Source organism: Nymphalis io, chromosome 27 (assembly GCF_905147045.1).
Source record: "Nymphalis io chromosome 27, ilAglIoxx1.1, whole genome shotgun sequence".
Classification (NCBI taxonomy): Eukaryota; Metazoa; Arthropoda; class Insecta; order Lepidoptera; family Nymphalidae; genus Nymphalis; species Nymphalis io.
In genome coordinates, this window is record NC_065914.1 from 949292 (window position 1) to 964666 (window position 15375).

Genomic DNA, 15375 nt, shown 5'->3' on the forward strand with positions numbered 1-15375 from the left:
TAAAAACACTAAGACAGTAAAATTACTAGAGTAACATATAATACAGTAAAATTTTGTACATGCAAATATTCATCAATTTAATGGTATTAATAAAAAATAATTAAGCACTTAAGTATTTTCAAACTACGATAATACGTAAATTTCACAGAAAGTCTTAATAATTTTTTTTATCTTTCTTATAATGCTGAGTTAATAATAATTTGTTAATTATTTCATATTTAGTCAACAATTATTTAATGAATTTATATAATTTTAGAGAATACATTATATTTCTTTGATATTGTTAGCTATTCTCTTTTTACTTGTGCTTCGGCTTACAAGTCTTTTAGAAACTGGCAACCCTAGTATTTACTTTTTTATTTTTAATACCAAGTATAAAGTAGCAACTAGCAATCATGTCGCTGGCTTGGTGTGTATACGCTGTGTTTTGTTTGTTTTTGTAATTTTCTACCAAATTGAATTTAATAATACAATTTATAGATCATAGATATGTTACATTGTGGAACAAAGTTGGTAATGTGTTAACAAAATGCCTTATTATTGTACGGTTCCGCGGTGTACTTCAATGGCCGGCAAAGCTAAAAATGTTTCATTCCACCAATTTCCGAGGGACGAAGATCTAGCAAAGCTTTGGAACAAAATACTCAAACGTGGCAAGCCTTATACAAAATATTCGAAAGTGTGTAGTTTACATTTTACGCCAGAAGATTACACGATTACTAGCGGCCAAAAGAATAAAGGTAAACAAGTGGTTTTTTTTAATTGCTCCCGTGTTGTTTTTTTTTTTTCGCGCGGGAAATACATTTTGTCAATAGTTTGTAGATTAATGAAACTTGTGGAATATTACTCATTGATGATGAATTTGCTATTTTGGAACTTCTTTATATGTTGATATTTCTTTTCATATCATCCATACATAAAATGATCGTAGTGTAATAGTGTTTACGAACATTTTATCATAATGTCTTATATGGTAAATATGTACCACCTAGTAACCTGGTTTATAACTACCAATCAATATGATACAAAGCATGGCATGTGCCAGACATTACAAAAAAAGTAACAAACAGCTTACTGAAGTGGCCTTATTGCATGAGTGAGAAAGTTTAGTCAAATGTAGCATTTAAGGGTACAATATTTATAAGTCAGAATATTACAGAATATGTTATTAAAAATTAATTAAATTAATATACAAAACATAATTATGTCCATTAGCTACAATATACCTAATTAATAATAATTAGAAACATATTTGACAATGTTGATGACCAATGCAATATTTTGCCATGAAATATATATTATATGTTGAAATACCATAATATATAAGTTTTCAATGTTTAGTCTATTATTAAAGTGATTAAATACATATGAAGTAAATATTTGTTGGTTGCAACTTGTTGATATATCATTACTCTCAATGTCAACAACAGTCAAAGTTACTTGCCTAAAGCCAATTTGTTTAGTAAATAAACAGTTAGATAAAGTGTAAACACTTTATAACATTGTTCTTTATAATGATAAACTCCCTATCACATAGAAATAAGCACAATTAGTCATATTTTGTTTAGTTTACATAAGGAATTGACTAAATCTTTGAGGTGCTAAAATTTCTGTGGTCATAACAGCCCTTGCTTTTGTTGTTGTTAAGGTGGACGGGAAAATGGGCCACCTGATGGTAAGTGGTAACTATGTTGCTTTTAGATATTGTCTCTGGAAGAAATACTAACCATCTCTTAGATCTCCAATTAGCTGCAGTAGAATATGGTCCTTACCCAGATAAACTTGAAAAAAGCCTTACCGCCAAGTAATGAGAGTGTGCCATTACTCTTGTATCGTTTCGAGGAAATGATGGTCTCAGTTAACACTAGGTACCTTTAATAGATTATCAGTAGTAAAGTGACATTGGAAATGTTAACATGGCCAGTAAAAGAAAAGTTATACATGTCAATGAAAATGCTTGTATAATACTTGTGGTAAATAATTAATTTAAAAGTCTTGAAACAAAGAAGTAATTATTTTTAATTAATATAATTTCAGGACAATGGAGAACACTCAGGAAAGATGCTGTACCATCTAGAAACTTGCCAACTGACTCACCTGTACCATACCGGAGAAAGAACTCTTCCTGGACACCACCACCGACTATGATCAATGCCCAGGTATACAATATATATTTTTATTATTAGATTTATATAATATATTACCACATTCCCTTGGTTATGGTCCTGTGTCTGATATATCTTTGGTCATGGTGGAATTCCATCCTATCGGGTCATGAGACTGAAGAAATAGTCAGTTTCTTGATTGCATACAATGTAAAATTTCTTGCTCATTGAATTAGTTTTTAAATTGATTGTTTAGACCTAATTTCAATTAAGAGAAACTTATAACAACATCTTGCTACACGCTCCATAATCTTCAGCTCTACCACATCAAGAGAAATTAATAATTATAGTTTTTTTTTAATGTTGTGTCGTCGTCCCCACCAATGTGTTTACTGTATTTTTCTATCGGAGTTAGAGTTTGGTAGTTTTAATCTTTTTAGAACTAAGATGTAACATTCCTTTTGTCTGTTAGACTGGCTAACACTTCAAAATGGAACACAAAAATATTTGCTATTGCTTTTGGTGGAATATGTGATCAGTAGACGGTACCTACCTTAACTTGCACACAAAAGTCTACCACCAAGTGAGATATTTGGTGGTGGATCTTGCTACCAGGTAATGGACGTTGAAATGAACAAACCTTTACATATAGATGTGTAACTTTCCAGATGCAGCAACAAATGGCTCAAGCTATATATGTCCAAACCATGCTGGCAATGCAAGCGGCCAGCATCTCCGCTCTCAGCACAGGTGAGTTTACAGCGCTGTAGTATATTATTTATATGATCATGATGAGCTTAGGCCGATTCTCAGCGGACAACAGATCCAGAAGATTGTGTAGCACCTGGCTACTCTCACTATAAAACCTCCACTATTATAGTGAATGTGGCCAGGTGCTGGTCCAACAGATAACGTGTCCCGCCCTGGAGGAATTAAAAAAGAGGAGATGCTGTGCGGTGGTAGTTGGTAGTAGAATTAAATATAACTTTCCTCAGACGAAGTGAGATACCGCTCGAAGATGTGGGGAACATTTGCTCATCTTTAAGTCCATCTATAAGAAAATTATTATTTTTTTACTTATTTTTTAGTCAAATATCCTTTTACAAGACTAAGTAAGTAATGATGAAGAAGGAACTGGCAAGGAACTCAGTAGTTACAGATTAATTCCTTAAACGGCTAGTGTGGCGATCTGCGATATTGACAGAGCCCACCCACACAGTCTTGTACAAAGCTCCGTTGCCATAGTTTATATGATGATGATGGTTAGTTTTAACTGGAGGTAGGGCTCTGTGCTAGCTCGTCTGGGTAGGTACCACCCACTCATCAGATATTCTACCGCAAAACAGCAGTACTTGATATTGTTGTGTTCCGGTTTGAAGGGTGAGTGGGCCAGTGTAATTACAGGCACAAGGGACATAAAATCTTAGTTCCCAAGGTTGGTGGCGCATTGGCTATGTAAGCAATGGTTGACATCCAACTTGCCAATGTCTAAGGGCGTTTGGTGACCACTTACCATCAGGTGGCCCATATGCTCGTCCGCCTTCCTATTCTATAAAAAAAAAAAAATAGCGTGACGTCAGCAAAGCAATTAGCATGAGGGTTAAATGTAACTGTTTGTTGTAATATATATGTGTATGATTTATTATTTAATTAGCATGTTTTGCATATATTTTTACAGAGAATTCATCACCGACTGAAGAAACCGACGCTCAAATGTCATCACCCATCCCCATCACCTCACCTCTCGAACATAACAAAATCGGCAATAACACACACATAGAAAACGAACCTACAAATCTCGAACACTACACTAACACACATAAATATTCGACACACAGAGACACATTTAAATGCGAACAATGCTCAAAGTGCTTCAAAGATCCCGACGTTTATCTATTACACAAAAGAAGTCACACAAAGAGTCATACGGACAACGAAACTGGCAACACTGAAGAAATGTTGAAAGCGAATCCTATATTAGCAAACCTACTCAGGTCAAACGGTCCGCACACTTCGAAAAGGAACGAAACGAACGGTGTTTTCGATGTGAAAAATGTTAGGAGCATAGAAAATCAAATTATGTCAGCGTTGACGGCGAACATGGAGAACTATTTGAGGAATCTCTCGACGATTATGACGCATGGCAACACCGATGACGTAGAAAACGGAACCGATACAGACTCAAAGGAAGATTTAATTTCTAACTGTGATAAACAAGACTTGTACGACTCAAATTTAGTTATAGACGAAGATAATTAGACTAAGCTCAATTATATAAAAATAATTAGTTTCTAAGAGATCACGACTGAGTTCTTTCTTTTGTAACTTAGGTTAAATAGATAATTTTTACCCACCTTTAGTTGTAGTACTAAGATGTTTATTTTTCTAAGATAATGATGAGTGCGAATGAAACAACTGTTTCCTACTATTTGGTAGTTTTATGAATTTAGACTGATCGGAGCTTAAATCATGTGTTCAGTGTAAAGTGTAAACAATGTCAGTTATAAATTTTATATAGATCTATATAAGCCTCTTCTTTTTTTAAGATCTTCTTAAAAAAAGAGGAGGCCGTAGCCCAGCTGTGGGTTATTTGTTACAACTACTCCCACTACATATAAAAATCCTGAGCCGAGACGCTCCAGGATATGAACATGTCTTGACTGAAGGTCTCTGGTCCGGTTACCAATTTTTAATGTGCTTGATATTAATAATTAATTTTATTGTAGTTGCAGGTTCAAATTCAGCTAGTAAGCTTTCTATTCTTATAACAGAAGATATTTACAAAGTAGAAGTGAGACGAGCTCAATGTTATATAAGGCTAAGTGAGCCAGTGTAATTAACCATACAGGTGACATATGTAAGGTTGTATTAATAGTGGTTTCCAACTATAATCCTTATAATCCTTACTGGTGGTAGAGCTTTGTGCAAGCTCGTCTGGGTAGGTACCACCCACTCATCACATATTCTACCGCAAAACAGCAATACTTGATATTGTTGTGTTCCGGTTTGAAGGGTGAGTGAGCCAGTGTAATTACAGGCACAAGGGACATAAAATCTTAGTTCCCAAGGTTGGTGGCGCATTGGCTATAAGCGATGGTTGACATTTCTTAGAATGCCAATGTCTAAGGGCGTTTGGTGACCACTTACCATCAGGTTGCCCATATGCTCGTCCACCTTCCTATTCTATAAAAAAAAAAAAAAAAACCTGAGATTTATATATTTCATGCGATAAGCTATAATGCAATACTACTTGTAAACACAATACAGATCCAAAGTCGCGATAACAATTTCGCTGACATTCAAAACGCCATTTTGGTTTCGAAAACCACAGATTATGTAGAGCTTGACCAAAGTTGCATAATTATCTTTACTCCTGCTATTAGAAATGACGTAAACGATTATGGCCATTTATTATGAAAAGGCTTAAAGCGCTGTATTGCTTACACTTTATACGGTTAGATTATATACCCACAATTGAAATTATCTCACTATATATGGATCTCGGTATTTAGAAATTTAGATAAAAACTTAGTGCCTTAGTATAGAAGTATTTGTACGTGATTGTACTAAGGACTTTCTTGAAATTCGATAAATTGTTTTTGATATTAGCAAGTAAGTAATGAGATATATGTAACATTTGTATGAATTTGTGTATGTATCGTGGAACAGACCAATTATACAACTTACTCCTATTAACATTTATGACTTTATTTGATGATGTATAATAAAATGTGCGACTATCATGGCTTTTAATTTAAATCTCGTTACGAAACATTAATATTAACATTATTTATATCAGTTTAATAGGTGGTAGGGCTTTGTGCCGTCTCAACATTATACCTCAACAGAGTTGTTGCGCTCCAGTTTGACGGGTGAGCGGGCCAGTGTTACACTGGGCACAAGGAACATAAGGAGAATGATGTAAGAAATGAAAATAAACTTAAACAAGCAATGAACTAATATAATTAGAAAAAATAATAAACAAGAAGGCACGACACTAGTAGCGTTTCACGCTACTTTTTTTCGTTCGAGTCACTCGCTAGCTGTACATCATCCTCAGCAGTTAGTACTCAAAATGGCGGACGTTCGCGCCAGCAACTGACTTGTAATGTAACATTCAAAGGGATTCGCCAAAAATCGACAACTAGGTCGACTTATGGATCAGAGACGTGGTCGCTCTCAATGGGCCTCATAAGAAGGCTCAAGGTTACTCAAAGGGCAAAATGGAGAGGGCTATTTCTCTGCGAGATCGAATCAGAAATGATGAAATCCGCAGGCGAACCAAAGTAACCGACATAGCCCGAAGAAATGCTAAATTGAAGTGGCAGTGGGCGGGGCACATTGCTCGCAGAACTGACGGTCGCTGGGGCAGAAAAGTTCTCGAGTGGCGACCACGAACCGGAAGACGCAGCGTGGGCACGCCCCCTACAAGGTGGACCGACAACTTAGAACAAAGTCGCGGGAAGCCGTTGGATGCGGGCAGCGCAAGACCGGCCAACGTGGAAATCCTTGAGGGAGGCCTTTGTCCAGCAGTGGACGTCTTCCGGCTGATGATGATGACCTGTACATACATATACACATACATAACACGATAATAAAGACTAAAATAATTCATTTTATTCTATTAGATGCAAATACAGCATTCATGAATATAAAAATAATAAAAGTATTATTGTATGTTTAATGTAACAAATTATATCATGATTTATTTGTTCACCTTAGGGATATGTCACACTGGCGATTTGCGAGCGAGTTCAAAGCAAGGCGGGATCATTAACCAGTTTATACACACATTACAAGTTATTTTTTATGTTTAAATAAAATTTTACATAAAAAAGAAATCATCTTTTGTCGATTTGAATTGAATAAAATATCAGGTTGATTGAAGTTAGATAATGAACGGGTTTGCTAATTTTAAGAAGTGGGTTATGCATTTGGTAATTCCACCTGCGAGAAATTTAGGTTATCAAGGCGTTATAAGCGTTTTGTGTACAGAAGAACATCGGATAGAATTATCCTTATAGTACCTACCTTTATATATGTCGTATTTATATTTTACACGGTAGCTTTAAGTAAGTAAACTATAACTTAACTTTGAAACTATAAAATGCATAATTAATAAATACCAATAGCTAAACACTAGAGTTAAATTTACTAATTTTATGTGACCTTTTGTACTGACAATACAAAAGGTTGAACAATAAAACAAGAAATCTTATTATAGAAAACAAAATGGCTCGCCAGTTTTTACCGTTTCAAATAACTTTATTATAAATAATCTTCTAAGTATTTACATGTTATAAATATATGTAATGAAAACTAATATATTTTCTAAAACAAAAAAATTATATAACTGATAATATCATATTTTATAAATGTTGCACTTCTTCATTGTCCTATTTTAACATTATGCATTTCTACTTACGTCAATGTCAAGCTAAGAACATAAATATTGCATCTCTTTCTGTTTCATTGTTATTGTTCACTTTCTCTATCTTCAGATATATTTCGGGAGATCACCGTACTGTAGACATTCAGTAATACTAGTACAAAAAAATATTTAACGCCAAATATTTTTTATAAAATATTTATGTAAGCACCACTTATACCATATGAGTTTGTTTACGCTTTTGTTTACGAGGGAATATTAAACTTATTACACAATTATGAAATTGTAAGTAGATGACTATTTCGTATTATTTACAATTAGTTACATAAACTACAAACTAATAATTATGTGCCTTGTAGAAAACACAGCATCGCATTATGAAGAAGCAGCGTCGACTCGCCTTTATTGTTCTACTTACTCTCGTGTGTCTTAACCCGAATCCATAGATGTTCATCCTCTACCTTATTTGAAATATCTATGGTCTGTCACCGCAAGGCGGGGACCGGCCTGTCAAAGTCATTGGAGTATTCACCAGGCTCTTCCTGGTCATTCCTGCGATGACGACGACGATTCCTGGTCATTCCCGTCGTAGACATTTTTGAAGCAAAAATGTCTACGTCGGGTCTGCCCCATCTTTTGAAAATCTTTGAGGTAGATAGAGGTAGTAGGTGCCACTCCGGTACTGAACGTCTCCTTGACAGTCTGTCTGCTATGGAATTGTACCCGCCTGGAAGATACTGCGCTGACAGAACTATGTTCCATTTGTCTAGAAGAGTCAAGAGTTGAAATGTTAGAGACAGGAGACTTATCGAGTGAGTCCCTCCTTCCTTGCGAATGTACGCAATGATCGTTTTGTTGTCCATCTGTAAAAGAACATGCGAGTCTCTGAGACTCTTCGAGTGACCTCTCACTGCAGACAGCACTGCGAACATCTCTTTTTTGTTGCAATGCCACAGTCTCTGATGAGGTACCCAGGAACCTGACATTGTCATCCTGTCCAGGACCGCACCCCAACCGATGTCTGAAGCGACGGTAGTCAAAAAATGGGATACGGATATCGAGTGAATGGGTTGGGGGGGGTTGTTAGATAAACGGCTCCGAGCCACCACTGTAAATCGCCCTCCGCGGGAAGAATAACTTTGTTTTTGGCAGATTGCGAGGGAATTGTCTTAAAAAGATCTGTAGGTGCTGACAGTGAAGTCTCCTCCTCGGTATCACGAAGCATGTAAAGTTCAACTGCCCTAGCAGGCATTGTAGTTACCGTAAATTGCAAGCTTTCTTGGTTAACAGGTTTATTAAGGCAGTAGAAATTGATGTCTGCTTCTTGGTCGGAAGAGACATGATATTCCGCTCTGTATGCCAATTTATGCCTAGAAAGTCCAGGGACCTCACTGGTGTCAACGTTGACTTCGTGTAATTGATTTTCCATCCTCCAACTCTAAAAGCTCCACAACCTCCGCGGCCTGTGATGCCAACTTGGAAGGGTCTTGGTGTACCAAGAGAAAATCGTCTAGGTACACCACAACTCGCATCCCTCTCTTGCGTAGAGTCTCCGCGACCCAGCAAGTGACTGCTGAGAAAAACCGGGGTGCTGATGCATGCAGATATTTCAAATAAGGTAGAGGATGAACATCTATGGATTCGGGTTAAGACACACGAGAGTAAGTAGAACAATAAAGGCGAGTCGACACTGCTTCTTCATAATGCGATGCTGTGTTTTCTTTCGGCACATAATAACCGTTTTATTGTTATGTAAAACGTTTATATTAATTCGTGGAAATCAACGAATAGTAACTCCACACTTTTTATCATATATTATCTACTTATATTTTTAAGGTAAGCTTAGTGGATTTGGTACAACATGTATATATATTTCACGATTGGTGAAAGCACAACACACAAATAATCTGAGTTAGTTTACGCCCTTTTTTAAAATCAATTACTTTAAAGGAGTTTTTTCTTTATGAAAATGCCACCCTGCTGGTTACAGAACGTAAACATTACACATTGCTCAATTACATCTATTCTTAATAAGACCATAATTTGTACAAAACCTGCGCTGCTTCTCATGTAGTGTCAGCGAGGACAGTATTACATGCCCCCACCTCCCCGCAATAATTAATTAAACGTTGAACAATATTCTATCAGCTTCATTTCGAGCACACTCCATTATTACACGATACGTATCTTCTTTGATATTACATATACTGCAATTAGGTGAGGGTGTATTACCCATAAGAAAACGAGACTTATTTAATGGAATGTGTCCGGAACGAAGTCGAAGAGCTTTAGCAATTGAGGATCTGCACATATTGGCACCATCAAACCAAAGACTTTTCCACAGTCCAGGCTGCATTGTTGTCCAAACCCCCGTGGTAAGCGATTGTTCAATAAAATACTGTCTCCAAAATTTGTAATATCTGTGTTTAGCTGGATATAATAATTCCGAATTATATGGTAGGCAATGGTATAGTTTACGCATTTATAATATTAGTTATGGAGTTTGAAGAGTACTTATTAATACAAAGGTAATCAAGACTATTGCATTATAATAATACATAAGCACAGCTTCGAACGATACAAAATAACACATAACTACATAGATACAGTAAAAGAAGGAATTTTATTTTGTTAAAGAAACAAACATTAAATATTACATTATATTATAAATAATTGTATTATTAGAAAAGATTTAAAATGTTAAAAAATAAAGTACTATAAATATATAATGAGCATTTTTTGTGTATATATATTCATACATAAATTTATTTCATGCATCTCTTAAGCTTGGTACGTAAATAAGGTTTTGCTTTTTAAATATAAAAAGTTGTGTTTTAATCTTTATAACTAACAAATTAAAGTTCCTTTAACGAATCAAACCAATTCTACTAATAAACTGTCTTATTCTTTAATGAAATAAAATATAACAAATAAGTTTAGTAATATAAAAATTTTACCTTCCAATAAAATTTGTATTATGTTTCCTAAGACGTCCGAAGTCCATTATGAGAGAGTACATCGTCTGATTTCCGCTGCAGGTCGCTAAATTCGCTACTTCCGTTTCCTAACTCGTGCCTACAGCGCCCCCTATAATCCTTACTGGAACTAAACTGACAAGGAAATACGAGCCACCAAATTTGTCATTGTTCGGCTCACAATGATGGATGTAGCCCTAGGAAGACATTATCTGGGCTTCGGACGTCTTAGGAAACATAATACAAATTTTATTGGAAGGTAAAATTTTTATATTATGTGTTCCGGTCGACGTCCGAAGTCCATTCTGAGAGACGTGTTTGTTATCTCCTGGTGGCTTGTATTTGTAATAAAATAATATTTATTTAAGATGCAACAATGTTTATGTGTAGACGCATTTGAATTAATTCAATGTAAGCATATAATATTAACTACTGGATTTGAATCGACATAAATCAAATATTTTCCATGAAATATTAAGATTTAGGACAAAAATACTAAGACAGAGGTTTCTCAGAAGTTATCTCTATATTTGATTTATTAATAATATGTTTTTGATAGAACTTTCTAAAGGTAAGCTCATGTTGCCAGTTTCCTTTAGCTAAAATATGATTAATGTGGTAATTTTCTATCTAATTTAAAAATGAAACCGCTGCTCTACAACTTCCAACTGAGGCCTGAATATCAGAATTTGCTAAAAGTCCTTTTATCCAACCACCGATCATGTCACCGCTGCAGTAGCCGGTTTAGTAGGACATTCAATTGCTAAAAATAGATTACTAATATTCTCTGTGATTTGCTGTGTCATATACAAAAGAGTGCGTAGCCAGTAAATTGCATCGATGTTTCGGTACGAATAATACGAAGTTAAAGTACGAAGTTTAATTAAGTTAAAGAAAATACGAAGATGAATCATTTTTCGACCCAAATATGGGATAGGTAATGGAATCTACGTTAATAATAAAATGGTCACTGTCAACATGCAAAAGAGTAAGGTCATGTACTCTACGACCCGAAGATAACAGCAAAATAGCTGCAGTATGCTGGATATTTGATATACACTATTTAAATCTATATTATAATTCTTTAAATGACAAATCAAAATTCTTGCATCCCATATGGGTAATTTAGGAGGTGCAGGCTTTGCCAAGGAAATAGCTTTGAGTATATGTTTTACTATTGGGCTCGATGCTATTTTTATATCCGATAGTTTCGCAAACTGATTTATGAACAAGCATGGTTCGATAGGAGAGAACATGAGATAAATACAGGTAACCGAGGTATCTAGCTACATTTGCTGGTTCAGGTACACGATTTTCCTGACAAAACCTTACCCACTTATTCCAAATAGGGGCGTATGTACTTATCGTAGACTCTCTCCAGCACGATAGTAATATGTTTTTCTCCTGCGATTTCCATGTCCCCATCAGCGTGTCCCACCCAAATGAGCCAAGCTTCCAGGTATAGAATGCTGACTTGAGCTGGGAGTATCATTGTCATTGTGTCCACTAGACTGGTGCTCTGAGTTTCACGGATCGTGCTTTCAGGTCTGGCCTCCAAAAGGGCCTTTTCCACTTGGGTGCCACTAGTATGTACCGACCTGAGGCTGAGTTGAGGTGGCCCAGCACCCTAGACTGGGCTGCGGAAACAACAATTCCAGCCGATAGTGCCAAGATCTGCTGAACGCATCGTGAAAGCAGGCATTCGAGTCTAGCAAGTCCCGGTAGGTGGTGAAGGAGAAGTACAACATTGAGTTGGTCTACTAGAGCCAGCAGTTTTTGAGTCAGATCTAGCAATTTTCGTGACCAGGTTACTCCCTCGTGCTTTATGTAGGAAACAACTGTTCTGTTGTCACTCTGAAGAATGACTGTCGAGTCTTGAGGCAACGTTGCTCTGGAGGATATGGCTGCTGTCACTGATTACATCTCTTTCAAATTGCAGTGACATTTGCTCTGGTGGTGATCTCATGACCCTTTCACATTTTCTATGTCTACAAGGGCTTCAAATTGAATGTCCGACGCGTCGGTGATGACCTGGTTCGTGAACATTCTCTGAGGATGAATTAGCATCCTCTGACTGATGTTCTCTAACTACCACCCCAGCTCTATACGTACCTCGTCCGGATACTGCTTTGGTAAGTGAGGATACCTCCTGAGCTTGTTGCTGTGGTACTGCAAGACTCGGCAATGTAACCTTCCCCGGTGGGTGATGAAAGTCGCAAAGTTGAGGTGTCCTAAGAGGCGTTGTGCCTGCTTTATGTCCCAACTGCCTGTCGCAAGTCGCACGAGCAAATTATGACGAATTTTCTGTATTTTGTTCAAGGGACTTGATGTTGGATTTGGTGTCCCATACGATTCCCAGAAAGTTTATTAATCTCGTTGGCGTCATAATCGATTTTTCCATATTGATCCACCAACCTGAGCTGCTCAGTAAACGTATGGCCATCTTTACTTGAGCTTTCAAAACGTCTCTGCCCTGGTGTACGAGCAGATTATATAGGTAAGTCACTAGTCGCAGACAGACATTTTTGCGAAGTATTTCGGCTGTCCAGTTTGTTACTGAAGAAAATATCCGCGGTGCTGCAGCTAAGCCGAATGGCAGACAAGTCATCTAAAATAGACGACCGTTAACTGATCCGGAGAAACCTCCTGTGCTGCTCTATTATTGATAGATGATAATAATAATATCCTCCAGACCGATTTCGGCCACGGCGGCCAATTTCAAGAGAGATTAGGCAACTACGCAGGAGATATTATAGTGCACAAGTGTGTGCGCAAACACAGGTGCACTCTCTATTCTCTAACTCTCATAATCCGATAGGACGGCAATCCGACACGACCGGGATGGTTTTAGGCGCAAGACCAACGGCTTTTCGGCTTTGCTTTCCGATGGCACGAGAGTGTACACACTTCCTACTTCCAGACTCCGGGCTGCTACTGAGAATTTTCTGACAGAAAACCCCAAATATATATATATATATATGTTTTTTTTTTATTTATTTTTTTATTGGCCCGACCTGGGAATTGAACCCAGGACCTCCGGGTCTGCAGCCTTACATCATAAGGTAAGATGAGATGATAATAGACCAGTTTGACTATCCAATCTCCATGTTGTAAGAACTCGGGAACTTGTTGATGGTGGAAAAGATGAAAGTGTCTCGGTTTATGTAGTTACACTGGCTCACTCACCCTTCAAACCGGAACGCAACAATACTAAGTATTGCTGCTTAGCGGTAGAATATCTGATGAGCGGGTGGTACCCATCCAAACGGGCCTGCACAAAGGCCTACCATCAGTAAACCTCCCTTATTAAACCCTCTTAGGGGATAAATTATCGCTTTCGTTATACATATAGCAAGAGAGATTTGGCCGTGCTTTGTTAGGAAGTAAGTTTTAGAATTTTATTAGGTAGATTTGCAAAACTCGGGTGACGTCCTCCTGTCTGTATAATGCAAACGTAACATAACATTTTTATATAAATAACTTAATCGTTAATTTGTTGTGTGTTAAGTGGATAATTTTCTGATATCGTTAAAACCTTAGTTCACGTAAACCATCTTTGTTTAACATCGAACTGTACTTGCTACGATTTCCCCTATTGCAAGATTGTGTACCTCAATAATAATAGCATGTTTGATATTTTTTTCCGACGACGACGACGCATGATATAAATAATATTAGTTTCAAAAAAAGTTATTCAAATCGTGGATTTCTTGCGTACTACTTGGCAGCTCTTCATGAAGAAGTTAGTAACGAAATACAAACGTTCCTATAGTTTTTCGTCGACTTGGTTACAAAATTGACATTCGCGAAAAACCTTAAATTTTAACGGGATATTATATGTATATACTATGGCCTATGGCCACTGATGGTATATTCTAAATATGAATGGTTTTTTTTAATCGTATGAAGCTTAAACAGTGCCTCCCACATCAAATCTTACAAACTTTATTTGTTTTAATTATAGAAAACTAGTTTTCACCTGGGACTTCATTCGCATTTTAGGGGGTGCTTATAAGGTATAGAAGAGTAGCCGAATTCACCTCAGGGTTCAACTTTGCAAATACCAAATTTCATCAAAATCGTTTTAGTATTCTAACCGTAAAAGTGTAACAGAGTAACTATCACATATATAATATTAGTAGAAGATATATGATATATAAATATGTAAGATTACAAAGTACATACATCAACTTTGTAAATTTATCAATTTCGCAGAAATACAAATATGTAAGTAAAGAACATCGAATGTCATTTAAAAATAATAATCGATTTTGATGTTGTAACATTTAGTGAGTCCGGCTACTTGCATCGTAAAGAAACGTGACCAGTGACTGTCTTGCAACTCTTACTTCCTATTTCAAACTCAACCCCACGCGAACACACTTTATTATAAGCGCGATGCTCTAATAAATACGGATACTTCTAAATACTCGTTGAACTAGTTTTTGGAACAGGTTTTTATATGTACGTGTACTCGTAAGACTCAGTACATCATTTTCGTAGTAGGTACGTCTCATCTCTACTCAGGAGATTAAAATGAGTTTAAACATCAAATAGTTTGTCTAAAAGCGAGAATGTGTTATGTATTATTGTTATTAATGGTCTTTGTTATTCAACTATACACTATTTGCCTATTAATTGACATTAAGTTAACTGACATAGACCTTAGCCTTACGCACGCGTTAAAATCATAGACAATTTACATTTTTTTAAAGATTTGACACATTCCCAACATGTTACTATTTTCATTAGTTATCTTAATTATATAAATTCAAATCGATTTCCGAAGGTGTTGCTATTTGGAGAATTTAATACTGCTTTTTTCCTATAAGGATATCTACATCCTCATACTTTTGTATTGTTTCGAATGTACAAGAAAAATAGGAAACCACATCCGGTATAACGA

The 15375-nt window shown here is 36.3% G+C and overlaps 1 protein-coding gene across 1 annotated transcript; it reads left to right on the plus strand.

The window, feature by feature from the left end:
* Positions 1 to 377: 377 nt before the first annotated feature.
* On the plus strand, positions 378 to 5845 carry LOC126778715 (uncharacterized). Its single transcript, XM_050502338.1, has 4 exons — positions 378 to 740; positions 2038 to 2159; positions 2774 to 2855; positions 3784 to 5845. Exons 1-4 carry the CDS (start codon positions 530 to 532, stop codon positions 4362 to 4364), a joined length of 996 nt encoding a protein of 331 aa, XP_050358295.1. The 5' UTR covers positions 378 to 529; the 3' UTR covers positions 4365 to 5845.
* Positions 5846 to 15375: the final 9530 nt, after the last annotated feature.